Raw genomic sequence first — 18,277 nt, forward strand, 5'->3', positions numbered from 1 at the left:
GGATCGTTTTCTTGCAGCAGGGCGCAGGCCTCTGACCTATTCCTGTCGGTAGGCTGTTGTAAACAACAAAGAGCGGCCAGGCCGTGCAGAGCCGAGACATGTCTGGATAAAAATAACGGGTGGAAATAGGTTTCACAGCTGCTCTTGTGCACTTCCAAGGATGGACGGGGTGGGTGGGGGGAGTTATTTAAAAAACAAAAACAGGGCTGCCGACTTGTCAGCGGCTCTTCAGACCCTTCTCTGTGCTGTGGGGGATCTGCGGAGGCTACCCGGGGGTGTCGCGGCCTGCTTCTCGTGGCCAGTTTTGGGGGTTACCATTAAAAGCCAGCAAAATGTCAGTTACTGAGGGTTTTTTTTTATTACATTGTTCATCACCAAAGGAGGAGGATGCCATTTTGAATCTTCTGCCACAGGGCTCCCAAAGCGTTTTCGGCCATCTCTGAGCCTGCTTCTGCTTGGAACCTTCTAGAAAGTTCCAGAGAGGCCTTTGGGGTCACGGTCTCTCTCCTTCTGCCTTGTGCATGCACACCATGGAAATAAGCCCCCCCTACGTGCCCTCCAAAGTCAGTCACAGATCAATGGGCTGGAATCAATTAAATATAGTCAGAGAGAGAGAGAGAGAGTGTGTGTGTGTGTGTGTGCGCGCGCACACGCCACACTTAGCCAACAGGGACCCCACTTTGGGCAAGCGGAGCAGTGCACCAGAGATTTAGGAGGGGCTGATATGTAGAATGAGTCCCCCGTACCCTGTGCTCCGACCCCAGATGCGGCACTGTCAAATAAGTTTTTGGAGTGCAGGGTAGTGTGCCATTCCTTAACTTTTCTTTAAGATGCGCACAGAGTGGTGTTTATGAGGGAATGGCTGTCTCCCTTGGCTTTTATGAGTGTCCTTTCAACATCACGAATCACCCAGCCACGAAAGCACGCACGCTGCCTACCCAGCGATCGCTGCGCCAAAATCTTTTCATTAGAGGCAGAGAGGAAAAAAGAATCTAAGCTGAACTGATCCAAGGGAGTTTTCCAAGGCGTTATCGCTCACCTCAGTGACCAATAAAGAACAGATTGGGAATATAAAAAGTCGCCTTCCAACAGTTTCAGGACTGATACTGCCTAGGAACACGGTTGCCACCTCCCCTCCCCAATCTCTCTGCCAGACCACCCCAAAACACACCTTTATATTCTGTATTTCTCTAGATTAACTACCTGGAGCCATTCTCTCCCTTGCTACCAGAGAGCAGGATCCCCTATTCACTGATATCAGGGGTGCAGAACCTCTTTCACCTGGAGGGCCGAATTCTATTTTAGAGAAGCCCTTGGGGGCCACATTCCAATGGTGGGTGTGGCCAGAGGCAAAAGGAGGGTGGCCAAGAATTTTATTTTAGCTTAAAGCTCTTCCTGCCTGTGACTAAGCCTTCGGAGAGGCATTTCAACCTTTTAGAACAGGGGGTGGGGAACTTCACCGAAGCCCGGAAACTAGGATTAGTGGTTGTGGAAAAGGGATGGGGCCTTCTGGGGAAACCCAGATAAGGAATCCTGGACAGCCGGATTGGGAGGCCCTGTACCCCTGACTTATATGCATTGGAAGTACATCAAATGAGAGAAAAGTATCCATCATTTTGTCATCCTAATTGGGAGTACACAAAGATAATAGCAAGCCTAGTTAAGACTAAAGAACAAGTTGAGGACCAGGCCATGACTTTGTTTGATGGCTCTTGTCCAGTTTCATCAGTCCTCCTCAGCGAGCGCCCCAGTTTGCCTCAGGGCTCTCAGGTTTGCTCCATTCTGCCACCTTAAGGTACTGGCCATGTCTCTCCCTCTCACCCACCCCACAGTCTGCATCAGTGGCTGCTGGTTCTTTGTTCCAAGCCGCGATGAACTCAACCTTTCCTTTCACTCCGTCGCGGGCTCAGGACCGTTGCCGGGAATATTTTTCGTTTTCTCCCCGTGGGTGTCAACCAAAAACTGATTAAAAAAAAAAAAAAGTTTCAAGTATGAATGTCACTTACAGCAGAAGATGACGTTGAAAAGCAGGGTGGGGGCAGGAGGGAGTGGGTTTGTTCCTTGGTCGCATTCTAGAGTTTGTTCGTTTGTTTTTGTAAAAAAGATGGAGGCTTGGCTCCTTCTCAAGAGTCCGGCTGGCTTGGAGGAGATAAATGCTGCAACCGAATGAGTAACCAAAAATAAAACACCCCCTCCCCAAAAGTTCTCTCTTCGTCCTCCTCTTCTTCTCCCTGCTTTTCCCCCCTCCCTTCCCCCACAAAAATATAAAAAGCAATAAGTTTACAAAAATAGAAAATAATTACAGCAATAGCCAGGAGGAGGAGGAGGAGGGGAGAGAGAGGGAGGGAGGGAGGGAGGGAGGGAGGGAGAGGGAAGTGGGCAGAGGGAGGGAAGGAGGAAGAGCGGCAGGCCGTTTTATTTGGCTGAGCACTGTAATATGGTGGGGTTGTTTAAAGCGTCCTCCACCAAATGAAGTTCTTGGCGGTCCACCACGACATCTCTGATGCAGCCAACGAAGCCGGTGCTGTAGGCTTTGGGCAGCTTGTGAGCCACGCTGAGTTTCTCTAGCCCTCCTACAAGAGAAGACAGGGAGGAAGGACTCAGGCCTGAGGGAGGCTCAGCTCATATGGGGGAACACGGCCTCCCGCCCCTCAGGTACAAATGCATCTCATCTCCCCATCTCCCCACGCCCCCCTCTTCCTTCCCCCTCTCCGTTTACTCGCCTGTGCAGAGTGTTCAGCAAGCGCCTCGGGGCAAAGACCTACCTTCTCATGGCTACACTGCGAAGTGCAGAAAAGTGCTATTTATTTGAAGACCATTTATCCTGTTCCTCAGACAAAAAAAAAAAAAAGGCTCTCTTACAGCAAACAAGAGGGTCCCTGCCTGCAGGCTTACAAGCTCAAAAGGACACGATGCACAAGGAAAAAGGGATGGGGAAGGAAGAGGGGGGAAATGAAGTCCCTACACGGAAAACTTTCCGCATGGGAAACACAGTTCTGTGCTCTGTACTGGGGGCTTTATCCAGATGGGGACCAAAGGGTTAACGCCTCTAACCCTCCTGCCAGGGGCCAGCTCTGGATGGTCTCCCCACCCCCACCCCAACCACAAATCCCCCACTGCCTGCCTTTCCGTACTTTTTTAAAGACTCTCATCTCGTTTGGCCTGCAGATGTAGATTAGTACTTGTATGTGCCGGTCATCCCACGGTATGGCTCACGGGCTGCAGTCAGTAATTGCCCCTGCCCCGACAGCCAAGGGCCACTCGGAGGATGCACCTGCCCCCTTACTCCCAGGATAAACACCACAGCAAGGGAGCGGGGGAGACCAACCTGGCCCCATACGTGAGCCAGGGAAGGAACTGGTGCAGGGACCTTGTTTTGCCTTTCCCTGCCAGAAAGAGCAGGGAACTCTTGTAAGAACTTTTGAAACTAAGAACGGGTGCCTGTGGGGGGAGGGGGGTTGCTTTTTTCCTCTCCTCCCTCCCAATCCCTTTTCCTTTTGTGCTGTGTCTTTTAAATCGTAAGCCCGAGGGGCGGGGATCGTCTTATTATTAATTTTTGTAAGCTGATCTGGAAGCCTGGGGGCGGGGTGGTGGTGAATCGCAGGCATAAAAAACCCGCTGTGAGTCAATAAAGAAATAAATAGCCACCCCTGTGCAATCAGCTCTGCCTACACCCCCACCCCTGCTATTTTGCACCCAGATCCAGTTGGCAGACCTCCTGCAAGTTTGCCCTTTTTGCCTGCGATTTGCCTTGCACAGTACGCATTAGACCTCCAGGTGCAGCTTTCCAGATCTAGAATAAATACTCCATAAGCCAGCCTTCTCCGAGTTGGTGTTCTCCAGATGTGTTGGACGACAACTCCCATAATTCCCAGCCATGCAGTCCAACACATCCAGAGAAGACCAGGTTGGGCAAGGCTCCTCTAAGTAGCAGTGATCACAGTAGCGTCATGATTCTATGATTCCATGTCCAGCGTCCACTTAGCGGATCTACCAGGCGACCTGGAGGAGAGCCCTGGCTTGGCCAGGCCAGGCCAGGCCAGGCCAGGCCAGGTGAACAAGCATGGCTGGATTAAACAAGGCTCAACTCACCCAGCCAAAGGGCCCCATCTGTGTCCAGCTGCGTCGCTCCAAGGGGGGAGGAGCCTGTGATGGGGGCCTCGTTGCCAACCTGCAGGGACCCTTCTCGATGCACTCTGCCAAAAAGCGGGAAAATGCAAGCAGTCGTCAAAGGGGTCAGGATTCGGCCTGATCAGACTTGGGCGCTGCTGACAAGAAGAGGCCCTTGCCCTGTCCTGCAGCATCTGGGGGCCACGTTACTTCGGCAAATGGTCCCGATGACACTGCACCTTCGGTCCCTACGCCTGTAGCCCAGGGACAGAGAATGTGCGGCCCTCCAGATGCTGCTGGGCTGCAACTCCCATTGGCCATGCTGGCTGGGGCTGATGGGGGTTGTAGTCCAACAACATCAGGAGGGCCACAGGTTGACCTTACACCAAGAAGGGTTGTTCTCATAGTGTATGAAAGAAAGAAATGCTCTCTGGAACTTTTCGGTTTGCATCCCCTGCTGCTTAGTATGATTTTTTACGCTTTTCTGTCTGTTGTATAATTACTTTAGGGCGCAATCCTATGTATGTTTAAAAAGAAAAAAGTCCTGCATTGTACATGGAATTGTAAGATGTTTTCTGTCTACACATGCATAGGATTGTGCCCTTAGTGATTTTTTTTAAAAAAATTCAATTGAATTGTATCTTGTGGGTTTGGAGTGACCTTTAAATTCCTTTTAATATGTATGTTGTCCAGAGAATGAGTTATTGGGCATCTGCCAAATGGAATAAGTAACTAAGGTTGCAGTCCTATACCTATTTTCCTGGGAGCAAGCCCCATTGAACTTAGGGAGACTTACTTCTAAGGAGGTCTATATAGGATTGCCCTGTAAAGTATGCAGGGCAATACTTCAAAAACTTGTACGCCTGCTTCAAAAACTTGTACGCACATTTGACTGACTGATTAATCAATGAATCAGCTCAACTCATATGATTAATCAATTTAAGATCCAAGATCTCTTCAACTGGATGGCAGCCCGAGGAAAAAATAAACCAATATTCTCCATTTGCGTTATTGATTTCTAATGCAAGTGCATGGTTTGGACTACTACCGGAGCACAATTTGGCCCTCTGGACTCAGTGCTGGAATTATGTGGGAAAGAGAGGGAGGGTCAATGGGTGGGCAACAGAAAGCCGCCTGACAATCCATGAAACACAGATGGAACGGAATGACCTACAAACCACACCCTGGGCTTGTCGCAGATTTAGCCGAATCATGTCCCCTCTGACCCTTCCCCCCTTAATTCAAGAATGGCATGGACATAATCTTCACACACTCCCCATTGTCCACACTCGTCCTGGACCTCAGGAGGCATCGATGGAAAGCCCCGGCATTCCAGCCACTCATCTCTGCCTCCCTCGGATATAAATAAAAATCCACCCGGCTGGCAGAGGTGGGCTGGGAGTGAAAGGGGGAGAAGAGGGGGCTGGCTGCCAAAAGCACAGGTGTTACAATCCAGAGGAAGGGACTTTTGCCTGTCCTGTCGGCGACCTCTTCCTAGGACCCAGAGCGGACAAGTCGAGGCATGAGCTCCGGTGATGGCAGCCTGTGTAGCCTGAGTCATCCAAGGTTGGATTTTCTCATTTTTGATGACCTGCCAGGTCTCCAGGGCAGAGATCAACACACGCGCGAGGGGTGACCCTTTGCTTGCTCAGCCTCAGTTCTGTGCAGGAGGAAGCAACTTCAGCAGCAGAGGCAAGGAGGGGGCTTTATCTGGGTTTGGGAACAGAGCAACAAGAGGAGGCAAGATGGGACAAGGAGGTGGCTCGGTGGCAGAGCGTGTGTTCTGTGTGCAGAAGGTCCCGGGTTCAATACCTGGTTAAAGAGGCTGGGGAAATACCGGGCAGATCTGGACCCTGTTGCAATAGAAGATAGTGGGCTAGGTGGACTAGAGGTCTGACCCAGTATAAGGCAGCTGCTTATGTTCTTAGGGCAAACGGAGCAGAACAAAAGGGGAAGAACAAGTGAGGAAGACAAGGGGGCGGTCAGGGAGCAGATCGAGACATTCAGAAGAAAGCAGTAGGCAGCCCTCCTGGGACATGCCAGCTTTGGCAGGGTGGATTTTGTGGTCATGGTAAAAGAGAAATACTCTTTGCCAGTGGAAAGCAAGCATTTCAGGGAGAAAGGCGTGGGCCTAGCCTCCCCCCTGATGTCCTCGCTTTCCTTGCACAGGGAATTTTGGACAAAGAAGAGCATTCAAATACGCACCACACGCCCCTCCCCAAAGCCTCCACCCACATTCCAGGGGTGCCATGTTGCCATTTCTGAACATTTGGATCAGCTTGCACTTGGGGGCAGAGAGTTGTAAATGAAAGGGCTGGATGCTCAAGATGGCTTTGTTGTGTGAAAGGTCAGTGGCTTTAATCACCGTGCTCTTGTCCCTTGGATGATACAAGGGAATTCCAGTAACTGCTGCTTTTCAAATGCCTAGACCACTGTGGATGAGAAGCAGCAGCCACAGAAATTCACTCTTCTATAGCAACATACAGCCTTAACCCAAGCCACAGCCTTGGTCCATCTAGCCCAGTACAGTTGACACTGACTTGCAGAAGCTCTCCAGGGATTTCAGATGGGGGTCTTTCCTGGCCCCACCTGGAGATGCCAGGAATTCAACCTGGGACCTTCTCCATGCAAAGCAGGGGCTCTACCATTGAGCTACGGCCCCTCCCCAGAGGTTGAAGGAGACTGACCGAAAGAGCTGGGTGACACAAGGAAACAGTGACCGCTCCTTCGTTGTGGATTCATGCATCCCCCACCTGTATGCTTTGATTTGGATCCACTGGTTCGTGTTGACTGGGATGGTGGAATGCAGGACCACAGGCTTGGAGCCGAGGTCGTAGGTCATCTGTACGTGGGCATCCACAATCGCCAAGGCAATGTAGTCTGAACGGTCCAGACCCTTCCCGCTCCAGAGGATGAGGCCTTGCGTGGCTTCGGTCTTGATGCTTAGTTCAAAGTGGTTTGACTGCAGGGCCTTCTCGCTGCATCGAGATGAAAAGAGACAAGCGTCAGTTTTTGAGCGAAGGAGGGCTCCCCCTTCAGCGCCCATGCAATGGCACGAGGGGCAGAGCTACACCTTTGATGGATGAGTAGTTGGCATTCTATCTAGAGATGTGAAGGCCTAGGAAAAAACACCAGAAAAAATGGGAAGAAACTGAAAAAAACTGGGGGGAATCCAGAAAAAACTGGGGGGGGGACATGTTGAGATTTTTTTTTGAAAAATGTAGAAAAAAACAATCCCCCCATTTTTCCATCCCATCCCCACCCTCATTCCTCCTCGCCCCAAGACTTCACATCTCTAATTCCATCACTCCTCTCTTTGTGTGATTTACTCTTCGGAGTCAGCCACGAAGGGCCAAACAATATTAACGTTTCTGGTTCCAGTGGTACAGGTAAATATAAGCATGTTTTGAGGTGGAAGAGTTACAAGGTGCCAACTCTTTGATGTTCCTAAGATGGGAAAAACTTGGGTTCTAGAAAATGCTATGAAAAGACATCCCATTTTACCTCACGGACTCTTCCTGGAGGGAAGGGGGACTGAGACTCTTATCTCAGTCACTCTTATGCTGCAGAACAGCAGAAATTGCTGAGGCAACCAACCACCAAGAAAGCCCCATTTTCTTCAGGCTCACACCCGGCCTAGCCCATGCCAAGGCCTCATAAAGACTGGGAAAGGCGGCTGTGTTGACAGGCTTATAGAAGGTGACAGGGATGCACATATACCACACACATGTCCGCACAAGACAACACCCACAACAACACAGAAAAGGTGTTTCATCCCCCAACAGACACGGGGCAGCAATGGATGCCCAGTGGCTGCTGGTGAAGTCCACATTTGATGAACTGGAAGGTGGAATAAGGGAGGAATTCTAACACACTTCATCAATATGGACATTTTGACATGTGGAGTTCATGCGGTTTTAAAGATGAGGAGACTAATCCATAAGGAGGTCTAGCACTGGCTATTACAAGTATGGGAGAACCTCCAAGTTCAGAGGTGGGATACCTCGGAGTTCGAGATGTTGAAGGCAAACAACAGAGAAGGGTGTTGTCTTTGTGCCCTGACTGTGAGCCTCCCAGAAACATCCAGTTTGGGGGGGGGGGCAGATGCAAGAGAGAACAGGGCTCCTGAATCTTGAATAGTTGTATAGAAGAGGGAATTTCAGCAGCTACACCTGCTGAAATCCCCTCTTCTACACAACCATTCAAGGTGCAGGAGCCCTGTCCTCTTTTTGCATCTGGCCACCCTAAATTCTAGTTGCAGAAGCCCAGACAGACTTCTTTGATCCAGAAGGACTCTTCTCTTCTTAAAATAGGCATTTGAGATGAAGCAAGATAGAAATCTGAATGAATAGGGCAGTAATCCTCTACTTACTTAAGTAGGAGTATGCCTCATTGAACTCAATGGGACTTACATCTGAGTAGATGAATCCACTGTACATCAATATACCTGCCCAGACCCCAAGACCATTTTCAGAGGCTCTTTTCCATGGGCCCCCAACAAATGAGGTGAGGCAGAGAGCTACTAAGGAGAGGGCCTTTTCAATGGTGGCCCCCATTTGTGGAATACCCTCCCCAAAGAGGCCTGTCTTGATGTCTACCCTGTAGTCTTTGGAGCACCAGGTGAAGACCTTATTATGCCCCCAGGCTTTTTAGTCTGTCAGCTTTTAAAAACTGTGTTCATGCTTTCTAGATCTTAGCTAGTGCTGCTGTAGATTTTACTTCAGTTTCATTCTGTAGCTGTTTTTATGGGGGGGGGGTTGCTATGCTTTGTTTTTATATTGTATGGTTTTAGCTCTAATTTGTGAACTGCCTGGAGAGCTTCAGCTATTGGGCCATATAGAACTGTAATAAACGAACCAGCAAACAAACAAAAATTCTCCCACCGACCCCTCAATTTCCCAGTGTGCTATTTATATGGTGTCAGCCGCAATCGAAGAAGTGTTTCCTATCCCGCACTCCAGTTCCCACTTGGCTGTTTTTCCATTTAAGATGGATGCTCACTTCAATTTATCTGTTGTGCGAACAGAATTAAGAACCCCCTTAATCTGATTTCCTAATTTGCGGCAGCCTCGCCAGCTGACAACTTTATTAAGGATGATCGGCTGTGCATTGCTGAATTTAATTTTAATTTTTTGATGTATTTATTTTTGGGCGAGCCGTCTGGATTAGCTCATTACAGTGATCTGGATAATTGAAACGGAGCTCCCAAATGTTGTGAAGCCATTCATCCTGTCGAACGAGGCGCCCCGCACCACTTGACGGCAACCGACCAATCGGACAGCCATTATGAATTAGCAAATCCCAAAAGACTGGATATGCGATAAACTGTGGGCCGCTTGTGCCCTGCTTTCCCCTTCTCAATAACAGCTGCGAATGGTGTTACTGGGGCGGGGAAAGCTCTCGGTCCATAATACCCTGTGCTGACAATGAGGACCAGGGGAGGGAGGGGTTGCATAGGCGCCCATCCCTTCCTTGTGACTTGTGAGATGGCTGCTGTACTGAACGTCTGTCCACAGATCTCCATGTGTGTAATGCTTGCACTGCTGGATCCACATTTTTCACAGCCCTGGGCAAGGCATCCTCCCTTAGTGATGCTACCTTTTCACCACCCTTGTCACCAACTGTTCTTACTCTTCCTCCTCTTCCTCTTTCTCATCGTTTCTACCACTTGCTTGCTTGACAGGCAGAGAGCCGCTGGGCTGTGGCATCTACTGATCCTCCTTCTCACCACCACCCTAGTCTGGGCCAGAGTTAGGAGGAGGGTGAACAAGCAGGTTGCAATGGTGAAGTCCAGGGGACTCTTGTTAGTGGTCCCCTGTTGGGATGTGGGTCTTTGGTAGCAGCCTAACCATGCCTGCCCCAAGGGGGGCAGGAATGCAGGAACCAGTGTTTGTAAAGAGCGCTCAGCTCCCAAGGGATGTTATCTGCATGGGAGAGGGGAAGGGCGCCCTGTGCCTCTCCTCCACCTTGCAAAGTCCATCACCTGGCTAGGTGCACATACACCAGGCCAAGGACTTGTATGTGGAAGAGGCAGCAGCAAAGTATGCAGGTAACTATGGGGGCTGCAGGCTCAGGTGAGGCTTGAAGGGAGCTCAACCAGCACTGAGCAACACGTTATCTTGGTAGCAACTACAGGAAGCTGTGTGGGACCTTATTGGCTCCTCAGGTCCCCCGATTCCACTTATCCTGAAAACTGCAGCACATCCTCGAGCCACGTGCAGAGGTGGTGCTGTAGAGCAGCAGACTTTGTGCCAAAATTGGATCATGGGAGCTAGGGAGGTCCAGATTTTATTAAATCCATTCTATCTGTGTTTTGCAGATTATCAGGTGTCTTTCGTTCTGTCGTTCGCTCATTGACAGAATCGGATTGTTCTTTAGGGATGTATGAGAATTTTGTTCCTGTTTGCAAATGAGCATTTGCGCTAATGCACATTTGCACAAGTGTGCATTTGCGCAAAAGGGCATTAGTACAGGTGCGTACTGGTGCAGGTGCGTATTTGCACAAATCCCCTGCCACAAAAGTAAAAAACCATTCCGCAAATCTGTGAAATCCACGCGACTCAGAAAAAGCTGCGTCCTCGAGTCGGATTCATAGAAATCCAGACTTATTTGAGTCTGTTGCAGGTTTCTCCCACATTCGTAATGGGAGCTCTGTTACTCTGAATCAGGACAACATTTGTCTTTGCAAACCCTCTTTCTCAAAGTTCAGAAATGGGAGGGGTCCACCACCTTTGGACATGCAAATCCTAACTGGGTGAAATTTAGTTTCAGCTTTGTTTTAAACATGGTGTCTGAGGGTGAAGGGCTTGAAGAAGTGGGTCACAAATGAACCATGGTAGAGCCCTGTTTCTGAGCATGGGCTGGACCACAGGTTCTTTGTGATTTTTCAGGCCCTTGGTCATGAAACCATAAAGATGAACCAGCAATCATGCAAAAGAGCAAAGCAGAATGCAAACAAACAAACAAACAAACAAACAAGAAGATGGTGACAGCGGTAGCAACATCTGGACACCAGAGACACCAAGTGCAGAAGCCTTGTTGAGACTCACCTGATATCCAGAGGATAGTCCAGAGCATCAGGACTTAGAAGCAGGAAGAAAGGGGAGGCATGCAATAAGCGCTCATGGAAAACAGTGAACCGACTGGCAGGGGGGACGGTGCCTAGCCCCTGTGAAACATGAGAGATCCCAGTAGCTCTTTCTAAATACCGATCTGGGATCTTGTGAATGAGAAATGTCGTTTACCACTGGGCGACATAAATGGTTTCTGCATATCCTGAAATAATAGGCCCTTAAACTTGTCTACACAGTTGAGGGATAACCATCAGAGGCAGAAGCAAAGAATAGAGTCCTTGGATGATGAGGGTCTCTTTGTTTATCCTGGTTTCACTTCTAATTAATCCTTTCATCTCACTTTTATCCTGGATTGGTTACATGACCAAAGGGTGGGAGCATGAAGGTGGAAGAGCCCCATTTCTTTGTTAAATAAGGCCTCGTGATATACCTTCATCTCATCACAGAATATGCTTGCTCACATGACCAGAAATAAGAAAACAACCCCTTAACATGACTACTGTCTTGGGTTAGTTGGCACGGGGCGAGAGGTTAAACCAGAGAGTGAAGCACGTGGAGAGCAAGAAAAAGAGGATCTGCTTCGTATCAGAATACATGGCCACATGCACAATAGAAGATCATTGCCTCAGGTATGCAGAGGGGACATTCATTCTTTCCGAAACCAATGCAAGCATGTGGTGGCACCCCAGAGTGGTCTGCCTGTCTAAAACAACCGTGGTTGTTTCAGGAAAACAACACTAAACTCAGCAATCCCCCAGACAACCTGCTGTGTCTCTAATCACGTAAGCCAGCCTCTGTATCCCTTTACTTTTCACCACAGTGCAAGGGTGCCTTGCTGTTTTAACACATTTCAGTTCCAGTGATATAGCAGAGATCGGTTATTTTTTCCTTTCCAGAATGGGATTCAAGGTCCACGGTGGTAATTTTCAGCTGCAAAGATTGTATTGAGACCCTTAACCCCTGCTAAAGCTGGGTCACAGCTGTCAAGCCCTCTTGCTCAATGTGATCTTTGGAGACCAATTTCTTTTTTCTTTACTAAAAAATATGTTGCCAAGAAGAAAAAAAAAACCCACCGTGGATTGTCAACATACTGAAAAAATTCCACTCGCTCCTCTACATATTTGCGGTTTCTACATAAATAGAGACAAAACAACATTCCATGGCTTCTGTTTTCAATTTTCCAATTTTCGACAATTAATTAGATTTTGTACGCAGGCGCGCGCACACGCTATCATTTTTTTTTAATATATGCAGAGATTGTGACAAAAGAACTGACGTTGCAAGCACTCATCGAGACAGCTTTGTCAAAATTAACTCTGGGCAAGAAATGTTGCCAGAGAAGTAGAAAAGCAGCTGTGTGATGACTTGAAGCAGGGGTGCAGAACGTCTTTCAGCCCAAGGGCTGAATTCCATCTCATGGGCTCCCACATTCCAGTGGGGGGTGGAGCCAAAGAAAAGGGGACGGAGCCAAAATTCCATCATATTTTAGCTTAAAGCTCCTACTGCCAGTAGGAGAGGCATTTCAGCCTTTTAGACTGGGGGGAAAATGGCACAAAAGCCAGGAAACCCCCAAATGATTGGAGGTTGGGGAAAAGGGGGCAACTGGGGAACTCTGGGGGGCTGGATTGAAACCCCAGGCAGGCCAAATTTGGCCCCCACGCCTGAGGTTCTGCACTCCAACTTAAAAAGATCCACGAAGGCCCAAACACACATCTATGTTCCATGTTATGGCTTTGAAACAACATCAGTCTTAATTCAAGTTCCTAGTCCTCACACGGGAAACTCTGCCATGGCAGCATAAGGCCCAGTGCCAAGGGGTGGCATTTCAGCTCTGTGGCAGGCGACACATGGAGAGTTGGCAGACCTCTCCTAGCTAAGGCCCTGCACAGATCTGATGCTATGACGGGTTTTGCTCAGCTTGCAACCGGGAAGAATAGTCTGTGGTTCTTCTCTGTGTTGTGTACAGCTTGGTATATTGACTTAATTTTCCCTTCCTAGCTAAAAATGCCACAAGTCAATAAACAACAAATCAATGTACCAGGTACCCATAATGCAATCTTTTCTTCATTTCCTAGCAGGGCTTCTAAGGCACCAGAAGGAGGCAGTGCGTACCTCTAAGGGGGAGGAGGTCTTGTTTCCTGTGAAAGTTGCCCTCGTCAAAATGTACGGCATTTCCTTAATGAGAGAGATGTGAGTGTGCCCCTGAGAGGCTTGCAGGAGCCAGGCCAACCTCTTACTGCCCCCTGGGGTGCTCTTTGGGGTGCCCGCCCCCACGCTCTCTGTCAACATGCAGGTTCCTCCACATCCCAGTCCTTCCTCACACTGTCCCTGAGCACAGAATGAGGTGGCGTGGAAATGCACCATGCGCACTACATATACACAGCAGGGGATGGCATGGGATGTGACCCAGGAGACGCTGCTCTTTCCAAAGAGAAGGACAAAAGATTTTGCTCCCTGCCAAGTGGCACTTCTGAAATGGAGCAGGGTGAGCGGCACAGCTTTTCTAATGGGCCCATTCGAGAGCCAGCCAGCCCCCAAATCCTTTACATTACAATGAGGAGCAAAACAGTTTTGCTTGCTGGGAGAATTCGCTTCCCTCTGCAGGTACTGTGAGGACTGCAGCTAAGCTCAGAGAGGGCAGGGACATCTGCGGGGTGGGGCCGATGATGTTGCTGCCCTGCTGATAATTTTATTTATTTATTTATTATTGCATTTATATCCCGCCTTTTTTCCTCTTGCAAGGAACCCAAGGCGGCTTACATTATCCTCCTCCTCTCCGTTTTATCCTCACAACAACAACCCTGTGAGGTAGGTTGGGCTGAGAGTGTGTGACTGGCCCAAAGTCACCCAGTGAGCTTCCATGGCCGAGTGGGGACTAGAACCCGGATCTCCCAGCTCCCTGGCTCCACTACACCACTGCATGTAGCTGACTAAGCTAAACCAAAGGACCAAGGTTATGGCCCCTAGATAGAGACTGGGGGAGGGCAGTGTCAGGGTGGACACTGAGCCCATAGAATCCCAGAGTAGTTCTGATTCTGAGGAAGAGCAGTCGCTTCTGGGAGAGGAGCGCGCTCCTCTTTCCCAGGGCCCACAGCTGACGGAGATTCCTCCCACCAGCATTCCTAGATTAGAAAGCAGTCCAGGGGGTGGCCGAGCGCGGGAAGTAGTCTTGGTGGACGTGCGACGCCGACGCAGAGAGTGGCGCCAAATGGAGGGCACAGAAAGGAGGCGTAGTGCCCGGTTGGTGCGCAAACAACGGCTGCGCCCAGAGGATCCAAGGGAAAAGGGGAGGGACTCTCCCTAGCCCTTAAGTTCAGGGCTCTGCCAGTAATTCCCTTTCAAACGGGGACCAACTGTTCCAACTTAGGGCATAGGTACTGTGCTGCTCAGATCTAGTTGCAAACGGTATAGTTGTTAAGTTGTAAAAGAAGAATAAAGCTTTGAAAGGAATCCCTTTGTCTGTGTCTGGACTTGGCTACTGGATTAGACTGAGAGAGCCCTCCAAGGAGCCCTTGACAGGCAGGTATAGGATAGCTTGGATGCCTGGATCTGAGGTCAGAGACAACACTACAACGTAGGAGCCAGGAATTCGAGCTCCCCGCCCCTGCCCCCTGCTTTGTAGCTGGCGCGGGGAGAACTGCGCCGGCTGCCTCTCTGAACTCGCAAAAGTGACCTCAGAGAAGAGGGAAAGGGGGCGTGCCGGTGGGCGGAGAGTGGACTGGGGAGGCCAGCTTACTCTCTATCCCCAGGCTGCCCCAGCTTCCTTCCCTCCCGCTCCACAGAGCCCTAGCTAGATGGGTGAAAAAGCCCATCTGGCCAAAATGCAGAGTGGGAGGAGCGCAGAGGCGACAGTCATCCCGATAGGATTGCGCCGTAAATAAATGGCAGTTTCTGAGATTTCAGCAGGCTGGGTGTACTTGATTAAGCTAACAAATAATAATAATCTGCCCCAGGCGAACTCATACAAAGCCTTGGACGCCGCTGGATGCGGGGCGCAGTGGGAAAGTTATGCCTGAATTCGCTTTTTAACAGCTCCGACTCTGTGGTCAGAGGGTTGGCTAAAGTATAACAAAGTGCACGCATCTGTGTTAAGCGAAGGCGTGAATGGTGCCTCTTAGATGGCCTTCCCCACCCTGGTTGGCAGTCCAACACATCTGGAAGGCACTGGGTTAGGGGAGGGCTGCTTGAGGGCTTCCTGTCCCTCCCTCAAAGAAGGCTGATGAACTGTAGTGGGGATGGAGTGACCTGGTGGGTTGGCAAGAGGCAGGATGGTTGGCATGAGAAAGTGATTGGGGTGGGGGTGCGGGAGAGGAAGGAAGACTACTTACGCCGGAATCTCATTGGTCAGTTGGCTTGAAAACAAAGAAACAAAGACATTCAGGACACACAGACAGAGAGGGAGAGGGAGGGATTGAGAGAGAGGGAGAGGGAGGGATTGAGAGAGAGGGAGAGGGAGGGAGAGGGAGGGAGAGAGAGGGATGGACAGACAGCACAGGAAAGAAATAACATATAACTTTCTCCAAAGGGACCGCCAAACAGGAAAAAGCTGATCAAGGGCATCACCAAAGCTGGAACAGAGAATACACACAAGAAGCCCCTGCCCCAGGTGGGTTACAAAGACAGGGCTAAGGAGCCAAGAGTATGATGGACAAAAATGTTAACCATGAGACACGAGAAGAGAGACAGATGCAGGTAGGCAGACACGATGGCTGGGATTAAGAGGGAGTATCTAGTACTTTAGCTATAATAGCTGGGTGGAACAGAGGCAGTCCATCTCTCAGCAGCAGATGCCAGATACAGAGAACAGGGGAAGGCCATCATTTGTACGCCATCTGTGAGAGCTTCCCAGAGGCATTAAGCTGGCCACTGGTTTGGAAATCAGAAAGCTGGGCTAGATGAACTCTTGCTCCCCTATCCAGGAAGGGAATTTGTATTCTCTTATTTTGGCATGGGGATGAATCCTCCGTCTTGGACTGCCATATTTGCAGCCCCATCCCATCCTATTTGTAGAGCACAGGCAAGGTTACAAAGGTTGGATCAGCAGAGGTATACAGGATGCGTGGGATTCCTGCACTGAGCAGGGGGTTGGACTCGATGGCCTTGTAGGCCTCTTCCAAACCTACTATTCTATGATTCTATGATTCTGGTTCTATGACTCTAAAATTCATCCTTGAACATTGTGGATCATTGGAATGGAAAGGCCACAGGGTTTAAAGGGACCATAGAATCTTGGGGCCAGAAGGGCCAAGGAGGTCATCAGTACCACTCCCTGCCACAGGGAAAGGACATCCCCCCCCCACCCCCCCAATCAAGCCTGTGGAATCTGGAGCCTTGTGTATCTCAAGGAGGGGGCTGTCCTGGCATGACCAAATGTTTAGCAGAACATTAAAGTGCCCAATGCCTCAAGGAAGTCAGCCAAGCTGCAGACGACCAGGTAAAGCAACCACCATCACACTCATCGAAAAGATCAATTCTCTCTGCCCCAAATTATGGACCGAACTTGATTTTACCAGTCATGGCATGACAATGTCATGGCTCCACGTTTTTGAGGGCCCTTGGGGAAGACACCCTCAGTGAGTCTGCATTCTCCCTGTCATTGTCACCAGCTGCTCGTGCTCGTCCTCCTCTTCCTCATCATTGCTGCCACTTGCTTGCTTGGCAGGGAGAGGGCCAGGGAGCAAGCAGGCCATGGCATCTCCTGCTCCTCTTCCTCTCCACCACTGTTGTCAGGGCCAGGGTGAGAGGCAGGTGACAAGCAGGTTACAATGATGAAGAGGAGAAACTCCAGGGGCTTTTGTTAGTGGGCCCCTCCTGTGGTGTGGGCCCTCAGCAGATGCCCAACCATGCCTACTCTTTACCTAGCTCACCCCCGGTGGCTGGGCTTTACAGCTCAGCCCCACGCATTCACAGCTGGTGGGTATGGCTTGAGCATCCTTGGAGAGAAGAATGTGCAGGGAAAATGGCTTCCACATCTCCCGGCTTCATGGTCAAATATCAAGCGCTGGGTTGAACTCCTACTAAAAACCCTGTTTTTACCCCCTAAATCCCTAGTCCAAAGGAAAGGTGTTACCTCTTGGTTACAGCATTGTGGTATTCTATGTATGTCCTGCCGTTGAAGGCAATGGCCTCTGAGTCTCCTGCTGCCTTCTCGATGTTGACTAGAGGGAGAGAAGCAAAAACACACACAAACAGGCAGACAGGTTAGGCTCCCTGATGGGCTATGCTCCCTAGCTATTCCAACTGGCTGAAGATGGATCGCTGGCAGTAGTTCTTGGGAGAGGGGCAAATGTGCTCGCTTCCAAGCCTCTACCACCAGCAAAAGTTCTGGATGACCCCAACAACGCTGAATAGGGTGACTTTGCACATGCCCTTACCATGCCCAAAGGGTGCTGTTCTTGATGGCCGTGTGGCATTTGGGGGACAGGTGGCACTGGCAAATAACAGCCGCTTGGTAGGCCCCGGGATGTAGTGTGGTTTCTCTGTCCCCGTCAACCAAAAGCCAAACAACTGCACCTTTGGGTGGATGTTGAGAGTGGGGAATGATCATGGTCCCCATGTGCCATATCCACCCCCGGCTATTCTTTTCTCCAGCTGGAATGAAGTGTGAGTTCATGTGTGATGGAAGCAGTGGGAGGGGGAGCCCTTTTTCCAACACTTCAAGGGGCTGATGTTGCTGCTTATGCCCCTCCAGCACCTTCCTCTGCTTGCGCCACTCCTTTTTTGGCCACCGGGGGTGGGGGGAGCTTGGACAGTCCTGAAGGGATGAACCAGGCTTCCCACACATTGGCACCAGTGGCCACATATCTCTTCCACCCCAAACACGTTAACTTCCAGCTGGGTTGGTTGCGTGATGGCACTCCCAGGGAGACGTGAGCATTGGAACACTGTCAGGGCTGAGTTGCAGTCTGCTCTCAGAGATGAGCCAGGGACCAGGAGCCAGGAGTGAAGCCAAGAGTCGGAGCCAGGGAACACGCAGAAACACCCCAGGCCAACTAAGAATTTGTTGCTCAGGCAAAATCCCAGTGCAAACAGGAAGCTCTTGATAGTCCTTGTCCAGGAGGGACCCAATGGCCAGTAAGGAGTTCCAAGCTTCA

General features: G+C 50.1%; 1 protein-coding gene across 1 annotated transcript in view; it reads right to left on the reverse strand.

Moving 5' to 3' along the window:
* Positions 1-334: 334 nt before the first annotated feature.
* AGRN (agrin) overlaps positions 335-18,277 on the reverse strand; it is a 306,032-nt gene continuing 288,089 nt past the window's right edge. The window contains exons 33-36 of the mRNA XM_084822037.1: positions 17,254-17,341; positions 6,864-7,088; positions 4,093-4,196; positions 335-2,573 (exon numbers count right to left, since the gene is read on the reverse strand). Coding sequence (XP_084678163.1) covers positions 2,416-2,573; positions 4,093-4,196; positions 6,864-7,088; positions 17,254-17,341 — 575 coding nt within the window. The 3' untranslated portion in view covers positions 335-2,415. The remainder of the gene's footprint in view (positions 2,574-4,092; positions 4,197-6,863; positions 7,089-17,253; positions 17,342-18,277) is intronic.

Source organism: Heloderma suspectum, chromosome 15 (genome assembly GCF_057233095.1).
Source record: "Heloderma suspectum isolate Gila_16-S chromosome 15, 16-S_ref, whole genome shotgun sequence".
Lineage (NCBI taxonomy): Eukaryota > Metazoa > Chordata > Lepidosauria > Squamata > Helodermatidae > Heloderma > Heloderma suspectum.